Below are 19,710 nucleotides of genomic sequence, written 5' to 3' on the forward strand. Positions count from 1 at the left end.
AGCTATGGCTGCAGGCAAGTTTTCCCTTTCCAGACTCTGGGAGCAGTCCCTCCTCCAGAGCATCCAGGGAGCTGTACCTCCACAGAAAATTGGTGTTTCCAGGAGGTTGCCCAGGGAGGTGGTGAAGGCCAGGCTGGATGTGGCTCTGAACAACCTGCTCTGGTGTGAGATGTCCCTGCCCCTGGCAGGGGGCTTGGAACAGGATGGTCCTTGCGGTCCCTTCCAACCCTGACAATTCTATGCTAGGCCTTGGAAGGCATCCCTGGAGACCATTCAGCCCAACCCCTCTGCTACAGCAGGGGCACCCAGGGCAGCTGCCCAGCTGAGTTTTCCACTTTGGTTTCTTCTCATAGCTGCTGGGAAGTGGCACAAACCCTCCAGCACTGGAAGAACTTGCACAGCTCTGGGGTTGGTTTCTTTTCCCTCTGGCTGGCACCCTGGTCATTTTTCTGCCACATGGTGTGGGCACAGCAAGGAGACAGTGGTCAAAGCTTCTCTCCTTTAAACCATGCTGTCAGCAAGCAGGTGCTGAAGGGCTCCTGCAGTGCAGTTGCAGAGTGCCAGCAGAGGCCTTTTCCATGGGCCAAAAAAGGCACAGATTAGGTACAGATTTGGGGTGGCTGTGCTAAGCTTTTAGCCTATGAATTACAACATGTGGTGTTCAACAAGGCTTACCTGACCTCAGCAGGAGTCCTCAGCAGCATCACTATCAGGCAGGAGCTGAAGGATGGTGGCCAAAGCAGAGGATGTGTAGCTGTGTTGTAAGCTGTGCATGCTTATGGACCAGTTACAACCATTAGAAGCATTTCCCAGGGGGATGCACTGCACTGGTGGTTACCAGCACAGGGCAGGGCCCTGGTGAAGTGCTGTCTTCTGAAGCAGGGTCTTGAGTCACCTCTCTCCCCCTCCTCAGTGAAGGCTTCCACAGCCCCACAGTGCTGCAAAGACAACTGGTTCCTCGTTCACCTTGCACACCAGACTGGCACAAGCTCAGGTTTTTGGGGGGGGTGAGGAGAACCACTGCCCTAAGCTCAACTTCAGCTGCACATAAGGAAGAGTTACACAACCTCACAGAATGGTTTGGGTTGGAAGGGACCTTCAAGATCATCCAGCTCCAACCCCCCTGCCATGGGCAGGGACACCTCCCACTAGACCAGGCTGCTGAAAGCCTCATCCAGCCTGGCGTTCAACACTTGGGGGATGAGGTGTCCACTTGTTGACTTGCAGTAACTGCATCTGGTAACTTCAGGCAGTGTGCCACGTGCCCAAATAGCTGCCTGAAGTAATGGAACAACCTTCTTCCTGTTATGAGCACAGAGGTGTCTGCTGCTGCAGCACCCTGTCCCCCCCTGCCTGCTTACCTGCTCACTTCACACATGGAGAGCTCACAGGAGCCCTGTGACCCTTGGCTGGCTGTGTAGCGCAGGCCTCAAACTCTCCCAGCACAGTGCTCAGCAGTTGACAGCTCAGCTCTGTCCTGCACCTTGGCTTCTTCTGCAGCAAGCAAAAATGGTAATTCCTCCTCAACGAGCCCAAGAGGCACTCCCTGAGAGGAGGAGAATCAGGAGTTGGGGCTGTTTCTGGGGAGCCTCAAGACCTCCCCCTGCTATCCCTTAACTGGAGCATACAGATCCTGCTAAAGTACCCAGCTGGCCTCTGGCCATGAGACTTTTCTGTCCTTCAAACCTCACAGCAGGCTGGCAGCACTCTGTGGAGTCCCAGTTCCACTAAGCCCCTTCTGACTGATCCCTGCAGCAGCCAATGACCTTCCAGTGGAGAACAAACACGACACTCTCCTCTCTGAGGCATCCTCAACATGGAAACGTTTTTAAAGCACTGTGGCAACTCCCATGCTGCTCAGATTTCTCTGAGGGGCAGCACTGTGGCAGTTTTAGGCTATGCCTTTAAAAGTGAGCTGCAGATTTTGAGCAGAGAAAGTGAAGAAATGTAGCACAAAGGGGGTTGCCTCTTCAGCTGTTTCACACAGGTCACACCCAATGCTCAGCTTCTACCTTGTACCACTCTGGAAGATCCAAATGCTGTGTGGCACCTGAGAAAGATGAGCACGTGGAGGGTGTCACAAACCAGCCAGGCATGCTGGAGGAGGAGTTAAGTAGCAATGGAAGCAGGCAGCTGGAACCACAATGTACTGGAGCTACTCATGCTGGGTGTCCAAAGGAGGACAGCAGTCACAGCTCCTGCTCAGGTCCTGGTGAGGCCAGCCCCATGCAGCAGTGCAGAGCCAAGGAGGAAGCTGTTTGTCACAGAACCAACAAGGTTGGAACAGACCTCAAAGATCCAACCTGTCACCCAACACCTCATGGCTACTAGACCATGGCTCCAAGTGCCACATCCAATCCCCTCTTGAACCCCTCCAGGGAAGGGGACTCCACCACCTCCCTGGGCAGCACATCCCAGGGGCTTTCTCTTCACCTCCAGCCCAAGCAAATGACAGTGGAAGCAGAAGTGACATAGCAGACAGGTCCTTATTTAACTAGAAACTTTCCAGTTATCTGCCAAACAGAGCCCTTTTGGTTTCCACTTTTATTTGGGCATAGTTACAAAACCCCAGAGAGGCTTCAGGGAAACATGGGAGTTCGAGATGGATTTGTCACCTATGAAAAAGTCAGAACAGCAAACATCATACAAAGAAAAACCAACCAAACTCCAAAGGTATTTACACATCCACACTCTGTAGTCAGTGAGAGATCCCCTGGCTACAGGAGGCAGATTCTGCATGTGCACTGCATTCCAAAAGGCATCACCCACTCAGAGTCACTTCGCAGAGAATGAAGCTGGGAATGGATTGTCTACAAAATAAGGCCAGCTTCAACCCTGGCTCATGGATCCCACGACCAGAATTTTCCTGGCACTTCTGTGTTAACAAAAAGAAGAAGAGCATAAGAGCACCTGATCTTAGCCAGAGAGCAGCCCCAGCCCCCTGCAAGAGTCCCTCCCAGCAGAGGTGAGAGGAGCGGACGCTCGGGGAGGAGGGCCGGAGCGCAGCCCCTCCTGCGCCACCTGCTCTGTCGGCAACTGCACAAACCCTCCCCACCCCCCCTGCAACATGACCACAGCCAGGCAAGTTTAAAAATGACCTCCAATGATCAAGCTGGTTTGCACTTTGGGTGAAAAAAAAATGAACAAAGCCCAAACACTTTTTCTTCTCCTCCCTTCCCACCCTGTCCCTGCTCCCCCCCAAGCTCCCTCCCCACATCCAAACCAGGGAAAAAAACCCAACCAACCAACCACCAAAACAAGAGGTTGTACTTTGAAGAGTATCAGAGCTGGCAGCAACACTGATGCTGGCTGCCCTGCTGTGCAGCAGAGTCCAGGGCCAGCAGTCAGAAGTGTCCTTGTGCAGGGCCCCAGGAGCTGAGCCTGTGTGCCCTCAGGTGTGGCGTGGGCAGCGCCCCACAGGCGCGGGGATGTCCAGCACTCGCCGCCGCTCCTCGTACTCGTCGGTGTCTGTGGAGTCCTCGTCTTCATCCACTGCATACTCGTTGTGGCTGGTCTCCTGGCACAGAACACACCCACACTGAGGCCAGCTCCTTAGAAGAGGGCCTAGCAACAGCCCAGAAAGCTCTGGGGTGTGTTACTGCCCCTCAGCTGGGGCAGACGTGGCTCTGCATGTCCTCACAGCAGCGCCTTACAGCTCCAGAGCTTAATCTGCACCAGAGAGCGTTTGGCCAAGCTGCCTGACCCTCAACTCAGTGAGTGTCCAGCAGCCTGCATTATTCCATAGGTGCAGCTAGGAAAAGCCCCCACTTGGCATCTCAGCTGAGCCAATTCTCCTGGCTGCTGGTGGTCTCTCTCGAGAGCAAGAGCACAGGGTAGGGACTACCTTTAGACTGGGAGGTAGAGCAGAAGAGAAAAGCAAACTGCTGTTACAGTGAGCTGAGCAGGTGAGAGCTCCCAGGAATGTGAGCAGCAGTTCAGAGGTGCCAGTGTCTACCAGAAGCATGAGATGCTGACACCTACTGATGGAGTTACTGGTTGTGAGTGTCCCAAGCCACTGGAACACGGTGAGAAAGTGGACAAGAAGATGTCAGAGGCACTTCCAAGTTCTCTGCAAGCACTGAGTTAGTCACTAAGAGCTGTGTAGTGCCACAACAAATCAGATGCTCTGAAGGTGCCAAAGCAAAGGGAGGAATTCCACAGCTCACCTGCAGCCTCCAGACTACAGCTACACTGCAACTGGCAGTAAGCTAAGCACTGCACTGCTCTGCACAGCCACTGACTCTGGAATGCACATCACAGAACCCCTGAGCATCACACAGGCCTCCAGCCTCGTTCAGTGTCACTGACTGACACCTTGCTGGAGACTGAAACAAGCTACAAAACCCAAACAGCAAAGGCTGCAAGTTCAGGAGCCTGAAACGTGCCCTGGACAGACACTTGTGTGTTTTCCTGTGCACCCTCAGCTGTGCTCAGCCACAGGGCAGCACAGACTGCTCACATTCTGCCTCTGCCAAGAGCCCACAGGCCCCCTGATCAAACTGATACCAGTGGGTTTGACCTTGGTAGCAGACAGAGGTGAGGACTTGAGGAGGAAGGCCTGCAGCCATGTATGGCTTCCTGTGACAGCTCGGGCTGGGGCTCTGGAGATGACCTGCTAGAGTGACAGGTCAAGGACACGGCTTTAACCACAGACTAACAGCTACAGAGGCTACCCCAGCTGCTGACCCTGACCTTGTCTGGAGCATGCTTCCCATGGAGTTACCAACCTGCTCAGTTCTGTGCTCCCCTCAGCCCAAGGCCCCACTCACCATCCGTGCTGTGGACACCTTGAAGGTCGGACACACCATGTGAAACCTGGGAATGGTGACGTTGAAGAACTTCTCCTTGTAGTAGAGGCAGCGGAAGGTGTAGTAGCCCTCCATGTAGCCAGAGGTGGTGGAGAAGGTGGTACAGCTGGTGTACTCATACACCCTCCCTGGACTGATGATTGGAAACTCCCCTGTGGGGAAAGGATGGGAAAGCAGGACTCAAGCCCAACCCAGACTGAGCAGCTGGTCAAGCCCTTGCACCCCACAGCAGGATCAGGCAGGTGGTGTCCCCCAGCAGGGGATGCAGGAATGAGTCCCAGTGACTGCTGGTGTGAAGCAAACCTCTGAAGGGCAGTTAGCTACTCATGTCCAGACACCCCTTGTGAAATGACTTCCAAGACACAACTCAAGCACACTTACCTCTGCTCAGGCTAGCTCCACAGAACTCCTGCCCCCTGTCACTCCTGACTTTCCTAAGCTGTACATTTCTCATGGAAACCCTCTCTCATGGGCTCAGAAAAGCAATCTTCTACTTACCAACTACTCCAGGACCCTGAACTTCGTCCACATCCCCTCTGGCATTTATTATCCTCCAGTACCGACTGTCCAGCTGGCAAGCCTTCTCAGGGAGGGCATCTTTGGACATCTCAATTCTAGAAGCCAAACATCACACTTCATGGCTAACTGCTTCACAGAACCACCAAGGTTGGAAGAGACCTCAAAGATCATCAAGTCCAACCTGGCACCAGGTGCCACATCCAATCCCCTCTTGAACACCTCCAGGGACGGGGACTCCACCACCTCCCAATGGCCAACAACTCTCTCTGGGAAGAACTTTCTCCTCACCTCCAGCCTAAACCTCCCCTGGCACAGCTTGAGACTGTGTCTCTTGTTCTGGTGCTGCTTGCCTGGGAGAAGAGACCAACCCCCACCTGGCTACAACCTCCCTGCAGGGAGTTGCAGAGAGCAAGAAGATCTCCCCTGAGCCTCCTCTTCTCCAGGCTAAGCAACCCCAGCTCCCTCAGCCTCTCCTCACAGGGCTTGTGCTCAAGGCCTCTCCCCAGCTTCATTGTCCTTCTCTGGATACATTAAGTGTCTCAATGTCCTTCTTAAACTGAGGGGCCCAGAACTGGACACAGAACTCAAGGTGTGGCCTGCCAGACACTTGAAGAAAGGCTTTGGCATCCTTGGGATCTCTCCCAAAGCAGACTGGTCACAAAATCCCCACTCAGGCAAAGAACACTGAGACAGCTGTTGGGACCCATCTCCAAGCCTCTGCTTCACTGCTGCTCTTTATCCCTTTTCTAACTCACAGGAGCTGCTGGCAGCTGCCTTCCCCCACCCATCCCTTTGCCACCTTGACTGCCCCTGCATAGCTGACAGGGAATGACTGAGTTTTGGTGCTATTAGGAATGACAGCACCTTGTGCAGGGCCCCTTCATTTCAGTGTGCCTAGGAATGCTGAGCATACAGATGTGCAAAACTGATCCCTGGAACATCCCACCAGCCCTTGCTGTGTGGCAGGAGTGAACTCAGTTGTCATTTTACCTGATTCTGTAAGTGAAGAAATAATGGGGGGGATGCACAGAACTGAGCTCAGGCAGGAAGGATGTGGACACTGAAACAGTGATGTCTTCTGTGGTGGCAACACATTCTTTATCATGCACATACCTGCAGAAAGGAGAACATGCACTCCAACAGCTCTCTACATCCCACACAGAAAGCCAAACACAGAGAGATTAGGTGTTTGCTCATAGGAGCAGGGTGCTGCTAGGTGTGAAGTCACCTGCAGCTCAACAGGGGATAGATTCAGTGTCCTCAGCAGACTTCCCCAGCACCTACCCCATGGACCTCTGTGCCTGCAGCAATGCTCACACCAAACTGGGTGTGCAAGCTGATCTGAAGCCACCCTTGTTTAATGAAGACCTGCCATGATGCTGTTTAAAACCCCAAACCTAGCAGCTCCCACAGCAAATTCATTTACAGGGCAGGAAGGTGGCTCTGCAGTGTCTCACTGACACAGTGAAGGCTTACAGCTAGAGGAAACAACGACTGCATGAGGAGTCAAGCACTGCTGTGCTGTTTCAGAGGCCAGCTCTCTGAAGCAATTGCTTCAGAATAACCCAGAGCAGTCCTGCAGCAGCAGCCTCATGGCAGGCAGAACAACTACACTGTCAGCTAAACTCCAAAGCAGTCAGGATGCAACATTCTGGGTCCAGTAAGGCAAAGGTACAAATTCTGAAGCTCTGGTTAGGGGGGGAAAAGAAATCAATCTTTAAGCATCCTGTCTTCCAGCTTCACCTGCAGGGAGTCTGACAGGTTCTCTCTTCTGTCCACAACTATCTTCTGTACCAGGCACCCATAACCACTTGGAAGTAGGTCAGCATTCCAAAGGAAGCATCCAACCCTGGCAGTGAAGTTATAAATGGCAGACACAATACCTGAAGATCTGGTCTCTGATGATAGGATAACCACCAGTCACAACTTTGTGTACATAGGATGTGAACCACTCCAAGTAAGATGTACCTAGATGGCAAAGGAGAAAGGATTCAGGAGGAGAGGCACCTTCAGCACATTACAAAGCACTTCAAGCTCTGAATGTGGCTGTAACAAACTCTGACTCACTGGGATGAGCCAATCGACATTCCAGCCCATCCTACCAACAAAGGCCAGGCAAGAGCTGAGAGTTAGGGCTGCATGCTGCAGCAAACAGCAAACCTCTTAGCCAGGAGTCTCACATTACAGCCATGGCCTCCAAGTGCTGGTGTCTCTCATCACCTGGGCTCCTGCTGTGAGTGGGGAGCATCATCAGAGGCTATGCTGCTTCTACCCCAGGAGGCAGGCATGCCTGCAGGTGGGTTTATGGGCTTCATTTTGCTACCCAGGCTTTTCTCCCAATAAAGTGGCAAAGAAACAGGCTGCAGAATTTCCCTCTCCTTAAAGCCAGGGGTAAGTCAGGTAAGCCACAGCCATACTCTGCAGTCCTGCTACAAACCCAGAAGACCAAAGCTGGATGCTGGAGAACCTCACAGCCATTGTCTGAGAGCAGCTTTCCATACACCTACAGCCATGATCCAGGAACAGCCTCACTTCCAAACCTGGCAGCTTGGCTGCCTGCTTAACCCTCCAAGAAGAGAGTTTCATTCAGGACACAGTGGCTCCTCACAAAAGAATCCCACAGCCACCAAGCTTCCAAGCTCTGCAGTATAGAGTTCAATAGAACAGGACAGAGCTCTTCAACTCTCTGTCAATATTACTGATACAAAAGTGGATTTAAGCTGAAAGAAATCATTATCCCCAGCTTCACTGAGGTGTTATCAAGGACTACCACTCCTGATAGCTTAAGTGTGCTTAGCACTCCCCCCCTGGGCAAGAGCTCTGTGTACTGTCCTTTGATCTTTTGGAACTCCAGGTTCATTGTCCTCCCCTCCACCACTAATCCACAAAATGCAGTCCTGGTATGAATTAACTCTGTACACAGCAAGGGGACCCTTCACCCTGCCACCTTCAGAACAAGATACAGCCTGCCCATCAGGAACTTCCCCTCCACCAGGCAGTAAGCCCAAATTAACCCTTCCAGCCAAGTGGGATACAGTGATGTGTTGGATCACCTCATCACTGACTCAAGCCCATGCAAGCAGGAACACCACTTCACAACAGAGCAGCTTTACAGCACTGCAGCACCCTGAAGTTTTTGGACATTAGGCAAAATGTCTTCATGGAAGGGGCTGTCAAGCCCTGGCAGGCTGCCCAGGGCAGTGGGGGTGTCCCCATCCAGGGAGGGATTTAAAGATGAGGTGCTGAGGGACATGGTTTAGCAGCAGGCTGGCAGTGTTGAACTCGATGCTCTTAAAGGTCTTTTCCAGCCTAAATGATTCCACAGTCCTCAGGTGGAACAGGGCAAGGAATCCAACTCTCATGATGGTTCTAAAGCACACAACCCATCCTGCACTAGGAGCCCTGCAAAACAGCTGACAGGTTGACCCCTTCACACTGAAGCCAGTCCATACAATCAATCAGTACAGAGAAAGCTTTCCTGCAATCAGTGTGGCCCAGATTTGACTCCCTTCAGCCCCAAGCAGCACTGCTTTAGCACTGCCCAACATCCCAGCAAATGTGCAAGGCTGCATTTTAATCTTCACTGGGGTGCCTGCTTTCCCACTGAAGGGAATTAACTTAAGAGACAGCCAGCTCCAAGGGAATTAACAAACAAAGAATCAAACCACTGCTGCAGCCAATGCACTTCAGACTCAGGATGAGAACAGATTGCTACATAACCAAACAACAAGTACAGTTTTCCCTTTCCCCTCTTTGTCCTTGGAGCAAAGCAAAGGAGAAGCCAGTTAGTTTTCTTCTCCAGCTCCAGTTCAGATTTCATTGAAGGACAGGAGATAGCTTCAATTTCTAAACATGGTTACAAAACCCACTGGAAATGCATAAACAAATCTTCCTGGGTGCTGTATTTAATGTCTGGGTACAGCAGCCCTGAGATGGCTGACCTCAGGCTTTGCTCAGCCTGTCAGACAGGTTACTGCACCTTGCACACAAGAGAGACAGAAGGATGAGCTCTGATAGAGAAAACCTGCAGCCCACTGCAAGTAGCTGCTGCTGTGCTGAAGGAGGTGAGTCCTGCCAGCAGCCCCTTTGCTTGGCTCCAGCTGGACTGAGGTGCATTGTCTGAGCAGTGCCATTAGACCACGTGCAGTGGCTGAGGCATTACCTGTGATGAACATATCAATAGCAGAGGGGTTGCGAGCCATCTGGTCCTGCAAGGCAAAGAGGGTCAGGGCTGTGTTAGCAGGAGAGCAGACCTGCAGGCTTCAAAGTCAAGACCTCAAACACAACACAGGGAGCACTGCTCCTCTATTCACTGAGCCTACTCCATCATTATAGCCCCACTCAGACATTCCAGCACATAGAACACACATGCCTGGCCCCAGTGATCACTGAGCACACAGCCTGAGCCTTCTCCCAAGGCTCACACACATCACCCCAGGCTTGATGCAGACTGCTGTCTGTCTCAGTGCTCCCTGGCAGCCATGCTAACAGGCTCAGGGGCAGCAGCAGGGGCAGCAGCAGGGACAGCAGAGGCCACTGGCCAGCAGGGCTGGGCCTTCCTCACCGGGCACTGATAGAAGATCTCGTATTTGTTCCGGCCCTCCACGCTCTCCAGGGCCATGTATTGGCTCAGGCCAGTATGGATGCAGAAGGTCAGAGGAAGGCACTGCTTGAGCCCCAGCCGCTGCTGAAAGCCTCCTGCCGCCGTGTCGATGTCCAGCAGGTCCTCGGAGCGGTAGTGGTTGGACAGCGCCATGCTCCCCATCAGCCTGCAGGGGGACAGAAGGAGGCGAGGCACTCATCAGGCAAAGAGAGCCTCAGATCTCTCCCGAGCACTGTTCCTACCACCCTCTTCCTCTAGCTTTTTGTGAGCACCACAGCAAAGGAGGGGATTGTTTGCCTTGGTTTTGGCAATCAGGAAGGGACACTGAAGAGAGCCAAAGGAGCCTCTACATGTAAGAAAAGAACATATACATTTGGGGGGAAGGGGCACTCATCTGAAAGAGGGAGCAGCTGAGGAGTGGAGGTGAGAATGAAGCTAATGCTGCTGTGAATGTTGGGCTAGATGAGAGCTTGGGGCAAAGGAAAGGAAGCAAGGGACCTACACTCAATGTAATAAAGAGGCAGATGGTGGAAGAATGATGCCAAGGGGTAATGAGCAAATTAAGCAACTGCTAATGAAGGGCACACTCACAGCAGCACACAAACCTGTGCTGTACACCTCACACCCACACTCCCTCCTGATCTGCCTTTCACTGCCAGCCTCAGCTGCAGACTCTTGCTAAGCTCCCCCTGGTGCTGTGACAGCAGCAGCGTGGGTGCAAGCTGCCACACAGCAGTGTGACATAACCTGGCTGCCATCCTGGGCAACACCTTCCATCCCTCCTCCTCCTCACAGAGCCCTGCCTGCAATTCACATGTCCTACAGCTTGGAAAGCCAGGCTGGCACCCAGACACAGAGGCCTGAACCATCTAGCAATGATACTTGTGCAGAATCTGCTCCAGGTCTGATCTAGCACACCAACAACTTGCTGCAGACTTCCCTTGCCTACACCTGATCCTTCCAGCAGCCATCCCCCCTGAACAAGCAAGCCTGGCCCCAGCAGTAAGCCCACACCTTCCACTCACAGTGGCAGCCTTTAGTGCTCCTGGGTCCCACATCAGCCTCAACCAGCTCCCCAGTCAGTGCCCCACCAACGAGGTTCATCAACCTGTATGTAAGGCTCAGGCCTTCACTCTGAGGACACAGCAATGGACCACAGCCCACTGGCAGCTGCTCAAGCTGAAAGGCAATGCCAAAGGCATCTAGCTGCTCCTGCAGCCCTGCCACAGGCACATCATCTCAGTAGAGGCTTTGTGGGAGTGAGAAAGGAGTAGGAAGAGCAGGAAGCACATGAGATGCAGAGCTCCATTTGAAGTCTACAGAACTAGGGCACCTATCTCCTCTCTAAAAAAGTCTCTCCTGGAAGAGAAACAGATTTAAGAGTCATCCCTATGGTTGCATAAAACTGTTTCCCATACCCCTGGTGCACACACCACACTAGAACTGGAGGGGGCTGCACCTTCTTCACCAGTGAAGGCTCTGGTAGGGCAAGGTGAGCACATTGCCTCCTACAGACACCACGATGGCTTGCTGCAGCTTTCCAGCTGTCACTAAGGTTTGTGGCACTTCCTCAAGTGCTGACCTGAAAACCTCCCCTACAGCTGGAAGGCAGGAAGCTATGTTGGTCACTTCCATTCCAACCTTAACATAGAGAGAATGTTTATTGCTGAAACCACTTAAAACTGTCAACTCTTCTGCTGAGAGCAGGAGATCTGCAGAGCTCCCCTCAATTCACCTGGGTTTGCAGTTACTGCTGGGGCCAGAAGGCAGCCAGTCCTCCAAGCATCTCTACAAGCTTCCTTTATCCTGTTCAGCAGACATTTTAGCCTTTTAATACATAAACTATGCCAGAAACACAGCAGGAATGAAGCTCTGGCTCCTCACCCAGGCACAACCAGCTTCTGTCCGTTGTGGATGCGGAAGGAACACCGATAGTCGTCGGGCAGCTGGCAGCCGATCTGAGCTTCCACAGCGTCCAGATCTTCCTCCTGCACACTCTCTGTGCACACAAGAGACAGGGCATCAAGGGGCAGTCTGGAGGGGCAGCCAAGCACAGGATCACAGGATGTTAGGGGCTGGAAGGGACCTCTGGAGATCACTGAATTGGAAGTGTGGAAGGTGTTTCGTCCCTTCAGCAGAAAAAGCCCAAACTCACTGCGGGCCTTGCTGTGCCAGATTCATGAAGCAGAGCACTGGAAGCACTTCCAGCACTAAACCACAAACTCCAGTTGGAAACAGAAAGAGACATTCTTGTTCAGCCACTGATTTACCTGCCTTAGAGGAACAAGGTAAGACCCACAGAAGAGGGGGAAAAAATGCTTCCTTCCTGCCTGGCCTTAGTTTCAACTGCCTGTTCTCACGTGAGAGTGTTTTAATTAGGTCTCAACACAATCTCATGAATGAGATCCCACCAGCAGGTGCCAGGCCCTTGAAGCAAGGGGATTATTAAGCTAAACAGTAAACAACAAGCAGAATCCATCACAGCAAGCAGAGAGAAAAGCAGTAAAGCTGTGATCTTTTCCTGATTATCCAGAAGAGATAAGAGAGGGCATTAGAAACAAACAATGCTCTTGACTCTTCCCTGAGAGGCACTCTGCAGGGGCTCTGTGGGTCACTGCTAACTGGGCACCAGCTACATGTGGGGTCTGCTTCACTCATTTGCTCTCCACAACTACCTGAAGGGAGGTTGTAGACAGGCAGGGGCTGGTCTCTTCTCCCAGGCAGCCAGCACCAGAACAAGAGGACACAGTCTCAGGCTGTGCCAGGGGAGGTTTAGGCTGGAGGTGAGAAAGAAGTTCTACACAGAGAGAGTGATTGCCCATTGGGATGGGCTGCCCAGGGAGGTGGTGGAGTCACCATCATTGGAGGTGTTCAGGAGGAGACTTGATGGGGTGCTTGGTGCCATGGGTTAGTTGTTTAGGTGGGCTGGATTGGTTGATGGGTTGGACACGATTCTGTTCTATTCTATTTCAGAGAGCAGGGAGAGCACAGGTAACTGAGGCAGCCAGGCAGGATGAGAGCACCAGGAAGCTTCCCACCAGCCAACATCCCATCACCCAAGCTACCAGAGGGCAGGTCTCACACTGTACCTTTCAGAGAGCCAATCATCCGGGGACAGCGCTGCCCCAGGTACTTCTCCAGGTCATCCCAGGCCTTTTTCAGCGTGGCGTAGTACTGGATGTACCTGCCCAGGTCTCGGTAGGTACTGATGAAGAGAGCTTTCCAGCTCTGATTCCGACGACATTTCTCCTCCCTAAGTGGACATGGAGGAAGCAAACTTAGACCAGCAGCCTAAGAGGCCTGACTCCTAAAGCCAAGCAGCTCAGACCTGCCAGAAACAGTAAGTGTAACACGAAGGCAGAGGCACTCTGAGCCAGGTGCAGCCACACAAACTCAACTCATTCCAGCATCTGCTTCACAGGAACTGGGAAGAGAGTTAGGAAGGATTTAGGCTACTCAGTGCCAGGGGAAAGTTTAGAAACTGTGCTCTTCTGTCTGTTCTGAACTCTTCCAACTGGTGAGTGGCTAATTCCCATCACATTCCACACAGACACAGCGAAGGCCTTCACAGGCTCACAGGATGATAAAGGGTCGGAAGGGACCTCCAGAGATCTTCCAGTCCAAGCCCCCTGCCAGAGCAGGGCCACAGAATCCAGCACAGGTCACACAGGAACACATCCAGATGGGTCTTGAAAGTCTCCAGAGAAGGAGACTCCACACCACAACCCTTTGACACTGCATTATTCCTTTATTTACCCACCAGGAAGGGCTAAGAAGCAAACCCCAGAGAGAGTTAAATGAGGAATGCTGTGCACTGATCTGGAAAGCCATTTCCTTCATGGAATTCCTCTGCACTCACTTCTCCTCACAGGCACAACAGCAGCCTACAGGAAGAGTGGCAGCCAAAAAAGTGCTGACTAACATCTGACAGGAGGCTTGCCTGCAAATTGTAGCAGCCCTCACATCTTTGTGTCAGGAAGCACTCCAGCTCCAGCCAGTGTGTCCCATCTAAAACACTCAGTACAGATTTCCACACCTCACTAAAAGCAGAGCACTTACAAAGCCTCCACACCACTTTCAAGACCTCTCAAGCTCTAGACAGGAGAATCTCACTTCTTGAAGAAGAATTGAGGGGAAAGAGGGGGTGGAAGTAGATTAAGTTTAATCTGGGAAGCACTTAGAAGATTACTTTCCTCCACAGAGCATCTGGTGTTTGGTGAGGGCAAGCTGCAGCTCCTCCCTCAGCCTAGTCATTAGCAGGGCATCTCTTCTCCACCAGTGAAAGCTCTGAAGGCCTGTACACTCATGAGGCTTTCTGAAGGAGGCTGCCTCTGGCCTTTCACTGAAGTCTCAGAGTTGCTGGAATGAAGCTGGACACAGCAGATGAACACAGAAGAGGTCCAGAGCCAGGCACTTACTCTGAAATGAGCCAGTACTTCTTGCAGTGCCTTCTCCACAGCGGGTCATGGTTGGAGAGCTGATTTAATCTTCGACTTAGATAGCAGCAACTAGAAACACAAAACCATTGACTGTGATTACCAAAGGGCAGCCACACCACTGGGGACAAACACTGACCAGTGCACTGCACTGTGGGGAAAGAAATCTAGTTTGCACGTTAGGTAGCTGTCCTCCCAGAGCTGTGCTTGCAGTGGCTGAGAGCCTTCACTCCGGCTGAGCTCCCAGGCATGAACTACTTTCCTGCACACTGAGCACTGTCAATCATTAAGTAATGCTGTAAAGCAGGTCACCCTGTGCTCCCACCCATCATAAACACTGCTTGAAAGAGTTTGGTGTGACTCCACTCCACCAGTGGAAGCATTCCAACAGCACAGGCCAGTTGTTATGACCTAAATCACTTTACCTGGATTGTCAGGCTCTGCCTTCTCTTCTCCCACGCTGCTGAAAGCTCCAGCAGCAAGCTACAGAAACTATCAAGTTGAGTACTGCAAAAGAACTTTCCACTTTGGGCTCTTTAAATAACAAACTTCATGGCCAAAAGCAAAACCAGAGAGAGGACAAATCCAAAGGAGGGCTGACCTGGCAGCAAGTCCTGCGAGCTCACTCTCATGAAGGCCACACACAAACTCCCTTTCCCCTCTCCTGAAGTAGGACTGAAGCTGCCACTGCTGTTTCAGGAAGTTAACAGAGCCTGCATTAGGCAGCACTGCTGCGAGTGCAGCCTCAGATACACCTGTAGGATATAGGCTTGAACTGTCCTCAGGAATCAATGAGGTCAATCTTGACTGGATGCAACAGAAGTGAACTTACATTGACATTAGAGGAGCATGTGACCCCAACCACGATAAGGAGGCAATCATAGCCACTCTCATTAATTGCATGAATAAATAGTTGGCCACCTGTCAGCTTTTCCATCCTTTAAAGGCCCCCAGCAGACTGCCCAACCTGTGGAATACTAGGGAAACTTTGATGCTGGGGGTGGTCAGAGAACACCTATCTGTCACTGAAACAAATCCATGCAGCCTAGAAATCTCCTCAACGCCTTCAGCAGTGCAGGCAGCTGTGCAAAGCTGCCAGTGCTGGCCTCACAAATAAGAAACCTACACAGTATTCGATTCTCCTTGCACAGCACAAAGCCCTCTTGCCTGTTAAACACCTAACAAAACCAGGTAGTGCACTTGCCACAGCATCACAACTACTCCTAAAGCATCCAAACCAGGCATGTAACAGGCAGTGCCATTTCTGCCTGCGTGTGGATCTCCTTCGTGGCTGTTATCACAGCCTGATGGCTTCAGCTCTCCTGACTCGAACTGGTGGAGGCAAACCAGCAGACCAAATACCCCACCCCCGCCTTGACAACATTCTGTTTCACTCGTACCTACGCCCCTCTCTCTGATTAAACACTGTGACTGCAAGCACTGCCAGTGCAGGTCCTTCTTTGGTGAGGCTTTAGCTACAAGCACAGCCCATCCTCGCCGACTCAACTCTTCAGCCATCTACCAAAGCGTCCAGGAGGAGCCTGCAACTTCCACCCGAGTCTCTCTGTTTAAGGAGCCGTCCCACTTAACTTCCTTCGGTTTGCCTCCAACAACAGCTCGCTCACACCGCAGGGTCTCTGTACTGGCGACAAGACAGCCCTTTGTTTGCCCACAGATAAGAGCTTCGAAGAACCAGCGATTTGGCAGCTATTGGCACACCTCTAAATCGCCATTTAGCTACAATCACAGCCAGCACCGAACGGGGGAAAGCAAACCAGGGAAGGCTACGAAACCAAACCAAACCAAACCAACCCCCCCCGGAACAGCGCTGCGGCTGGAAGGGGTCGGTGCTGCAGGGGAGGGGCTGCGGAGCGCCGGGGGGCTGCGGAGCGCCGGGGGGGTGCGGAACGCCGGGGGGCTGGCAATGCCGGGGGGCTCGGAACGCCGGGGGGCTGGCAGCGCCGGGGGGCTGGCAGCGCCGGGGGGGTGCGGAGCGCCGGGGGGGGTCGCAGCGCCGGGGGGCTGGCAGCGCCGGGGGGCTGGCAGCGCCGGGGGGGTGCGGAGCGCCGGGGGGCCCGCAGCGCCGGGGGGCTGGCAGCGCCGGGGGGCTGGCAGCGCCGGGGGGGTGCGGAGCGCCGAGGGGCTGGCAGCGCCGGGGGGCTGCGGAACGCCGGGGGGCTGCGGAGCGCCGGGGGGCTCGCAGCGCCGGGGGGCTCGCAGCGCCGGGGGGGGGCTCGCAGCGCCGGGGGGGGGGCTCGCAGCGCCGGGGGGCTGCGGAGCGCCGGGGGGCTCGCAGCGCCGGGGGGGGGGCTCGCAGCGCCGGGGGGGGGCTCGCAGCGCCGGGGGGCTGCGGAGCGCCGGGGGGCTGGCAGCGCCGGGGGGCTCGCAGCGCCGGGGGGGGGCTCGCAGCGCCGGGGGGGCTCGCAGCGCCGGGGGGGGGCTCGCAGCGCTGCGGCGGCCGCTGCCCGTTGCCGTCCGCCGGGCCCGGGATCCGCACAGCCGCGCAGGGCCGAGCCGCCGCCAGCCGGGAGCCGCTGCCAGCCGGGAGCCGCTGCCAGCCGGGAGCCCCCCGGACAGGCGCAGCAGAGCCCTTCCCCGGCCCCTCAGCCCCGCCGCCGGAGCAGGAGAGGAGACCTCCGCCCCGCGGCCCGCCGCCGCCTCCCCCACCCCCCGCCGCGGCCGGGCTCGGCGCTTCCCTCCTTCCCTCCTCGGCAGCGCGGTTCAGGCAGGCCCAGGGCAGCCTCGGGCCCGGCCCCGTACCTCGTCAAATCGCGGTAGTCGAGGAAGCTGAGGATGAGCAGCAGCGGGTCGGTGGGCAGCAGCTCCAGGCTGAGGGCTGAGGGCTCCATGTCCAGGGGCGCCGCCATCTTGCGTAGACGTCCCACGGCCCCGCTGCCAGGGACGCGCCCCCCCACCGCCTTGTCAACCGTCGGGGCGGGCGCTCGCAGCGCCCCCTGTCGGCCGCGGCCCGCCTGGCTCCTCCCCTGGTACTACACGGGGGCTGCGGGAAGGCTGGGGACGGAGCGCTGGGCAGGGCCTGGCGTGGCAGGGTCGGGAGGGATGGTTTGAAACTGCGGCAGGGAGATGGAGACTAGGGAGCAGGGAGACGATTTCTACACTGAGGGTGGTGACTCCGTGTCCCAGATCCCCCGCAGAGGCGGGAGGTCCTGTAACCGTTGCAGGTCAGGTTCGGGGCTGTGAGCAGCCTGCTCCTGCGCAGCTGTCCCTGCTGGCTGCAGCGGGGCTGGACCGGAGGACCTTTAAAGGTCCCTTCCAACCCAAAGCATGCTGTGATTCTGCGAGTCTGATTTGCTCTCCGGGGACAGCAAACAAGAAGAGAGTTCCTGTTCGGTTGTAGTGCTTAGAGCACTGAATCTCCGTGCGGGGAGGATGAGAGGGCACAGAATTCCCTGGGAGATGCAGGGAAGGACTGCTCCCAACGTCTGGGCTGCTCGCAATCCCTTTGTAGTTTTCTGTTTACCAAAGGGATAAGAATTAATGTTAGAACAGCGCTGGGAGACAAAGGCAAACTACTTACATGAGCAACCTGTGCAGTGTGAGTCTCCAGGAGGGTTAGAATCTGCTAGGACTGAAGTTGAAAAGATAATGGTGGGAAATGGGAAACAATAAACTTGCTGAGATTAATATCTTAAAACAAAACAAAGCAGAAAGTGTTGCATATTGAGGGTAAACACAAACACCAGATTGTGAAAATAGATCTGCTTTCAGAGAAAGGGTGGCTGCATTTTGGTTTCCTTCTGTTCAGAAAAACTTTTTCCAGAGCCCTGTCCCTAGAACTGGTTTCCTCTATGACCTTTTGGGGGTTCTTGAGTCCTGCCTTTGCAACTGGAACCTGGAAATCTTTGCAAACCTGAGCTCTTGTGCTACCTGAGCTCCCAGGGCAATGTGAAGAGTCTCAGTGTCTCCGACACAGCTGCATGGCTCAAGTGTTGTCGCTGCTGAACCCCCCAGAACCCAAACTCATGACCACATCCCCTCCTGAGCCACAACCCCCCAGATTCCAGCCACCAGGCAGTCCCCTGAATTCTGAGTGGAAGCGTGCCAAGCTCCAGATCCATGACCTCCTCAGCCCACTCTGACAGCTCCAATCCTTGTGCTGAGGGCTCCAGGCTGGGCCTCAGGAGAGCCAAGCAGAGGTGGCAAATGACCACCTGTGACCTGCTGGCCACACTGCAGGGGAAGCAGCCCAGGAGAAGGGCTTCATTTGCCAGGAAAGAGGTTTGGTGAAGTGCTGCTGGCCATCAGAACCGTGGCAGTTATGTACCTGCTGCCCCTCCAAAACACCAGCTCAGTGCAGGGGACAATCAGTAGGTGCCTTCTTCACAGGCCAGCAGTGCCCACACCTGCCCTCAGGCTTTGTGCACATACACTTGTGTGTGCTGACAGAGAATAACAACCCTGGCAGAGAATAACACTGACAGAGCAACACTGACAAAGTTCACAGGAGACCAAGAGTCCTAATTTCAGACTTAGTGAAAAAAAAAAGGCAGTGATAAAGCCTCAGGAATCTTCCTCACTTCATATGCTCACAGTGTTTTCCCTCAGTGATGCATGATGCAAGAGCATGATCCAGGGCCTGAGGGGTGTGTGAGAGAGCCTGCTGAAAGCCAGGAGTGGAGCAAGATTCCATGATCTGGTGGAAGTTGGCTCTTCTGTTGGGCGGAGGTCAGGAGGTCTTTGTCTCCCTGGAGAACATGGGGAATAATAAGGCACCCCTAGAGAAAATTCTGCTGCTGTTGAGTCTCTCCTGACTTAACTCTCCTCTGTAGCATGCAGAGAGAAGCTCCCTTCTCACCTGCACAGACCTGCACCTAGATTCCTGCCTGGGACTGCTCTCGTGGCCGCTCCCTGCAGACACCTCTGCGGCGAGACCAAGGCTGAGCCCAGCGTGTGCTCATCAGAGCCTGGCAGCAACAAAGGACTGAAGAGTTGAGCTGGGTTTGAAGAGGTGGCACAAAGATAAAAGCCTCCAGAAGCCCTTTACTATTCCCTTAGTCATCCATTCCCACCAAAGGCTCCTCTTCTGAAGTTTCCAGGAGGCCTGATGCGACCTTTGGTCATCCTTTTGGTCAGAGCTCTTATCTGGCTGGTGCAGACCCGGCTCCTTTTGGCTTGTCCTGCTCAGAAACAGTTATTATGGGATAAACAAACTGTGTTTGCTGATGCACATTCTCAGTTTCCTTATCAGCTGAGCAGCACATGTCTCGTGTGTGGGGTCAAACTTGCTGCTGGTCCAGCTCCAAGAATTCCAGGAGGACTGCACCACAGCCTCTGGGTGCTGGCTCACACCTGCAGGCTGCAGGAGAGCCACAACCATGTTGTG

At 54.1% G+C, this 19,710-nt stretch overlaps 1 protein-coding gene across 3 annotated transcripts; it reads right to left on the bottom strand.

The window, feature by feature from the left end:
* Positions 1–2,529: 2,529 nt before the first annotated feature.
* On the bottom strand, positions 2,530–19,383 carry FBXO3 (F-box protein 3). 3 transcript variants are annotated; one of them, XM_068148436.1, is made up of 12 exons: positions 19,183–19,383; positions 17,127–17,839; positions 14,349–14,438; positions 13,020–13,183; positions 11,815–11,929; positions 9,892–10,096; positions 9,490–9,535; positions 7,211–7,295; positions 6,318–6,440; positions 5,307–5,422; positions 4,770–4,960; positions 2,530–3,517 (listed from the first exon to the last, which is right to left on the bottom strand). In XM_068148436.1, exons 2-12 carry the CDS (start codon positions 17,231–17,233, stop codon positions 3,392–3,394), a joined length of 1,368 nt encoding a protein of 455 aa, XP_068004537.1. In that variant the 5' UTR covers positions 17,234–17,839; positions 19,183–19,383; the 3' UTR covers positions 2,530–3,391. The 3 variants fall into 3 exon arrangements, with proteins under 3 accessions (XP_068004537.1, XP_068004538.1, XP_068004539.1); XM_068148437.1 differs by lacking the exon at positions 19,183–19,383 and having other exon boundaries at positions 2,530–3,514; positions 17,127–18,493; XM_068148438.1 differs by lacking the exon at positions 19,183–19,383 and having other exon boundaries at positions 3,431–3,517; positions 4,728–4,960; positions 17,127–18,493.
* Between the last annotated feature and the right edge of the window lie 327 nt (positions 19,384–19,710).

The sequence above is a fragment of the Melanerpes formicivorus genome, unplaced genomic scaffold, assembly GCF_026170545.1.
Source record: "Melanerpes formicivorus ecotype bairdi unplaced genomic scaffold, bMelFor1.0.p_v2 SCAF_16, whole genome shotgun sequence".
NCBI classification, from domain to species: Eukaryota; Metazoa; Chordata; class Aves; order Piciformes; family Picidae; genus Melanerpes; species Melanerpes formicivorus.

Coding starts and splice junctions, on each gene's coding strand:
- FBXO3 (XM_068148436.1), bottom strand. CDS start 17,233: ATGGCGGCGCCCCTGGACATGGAGCCCTCAGCCCTCAGCCTGGAGCTG. Junction 13,184..14,348: donor AAGTACTGGCTCATTTCAGA/GTAAGTGCCTGG, acceptor ATGTCCACTTAG/GGAGGAGAAATGTCGTCGGA. Junction 4,961..5,306: donor TCAGGGTCCTGGAGTAGTTG/GTAAGTAGAAGA, acceptor CTTTCCCCACAG/GGGAGTTTCCAATCATCAGT.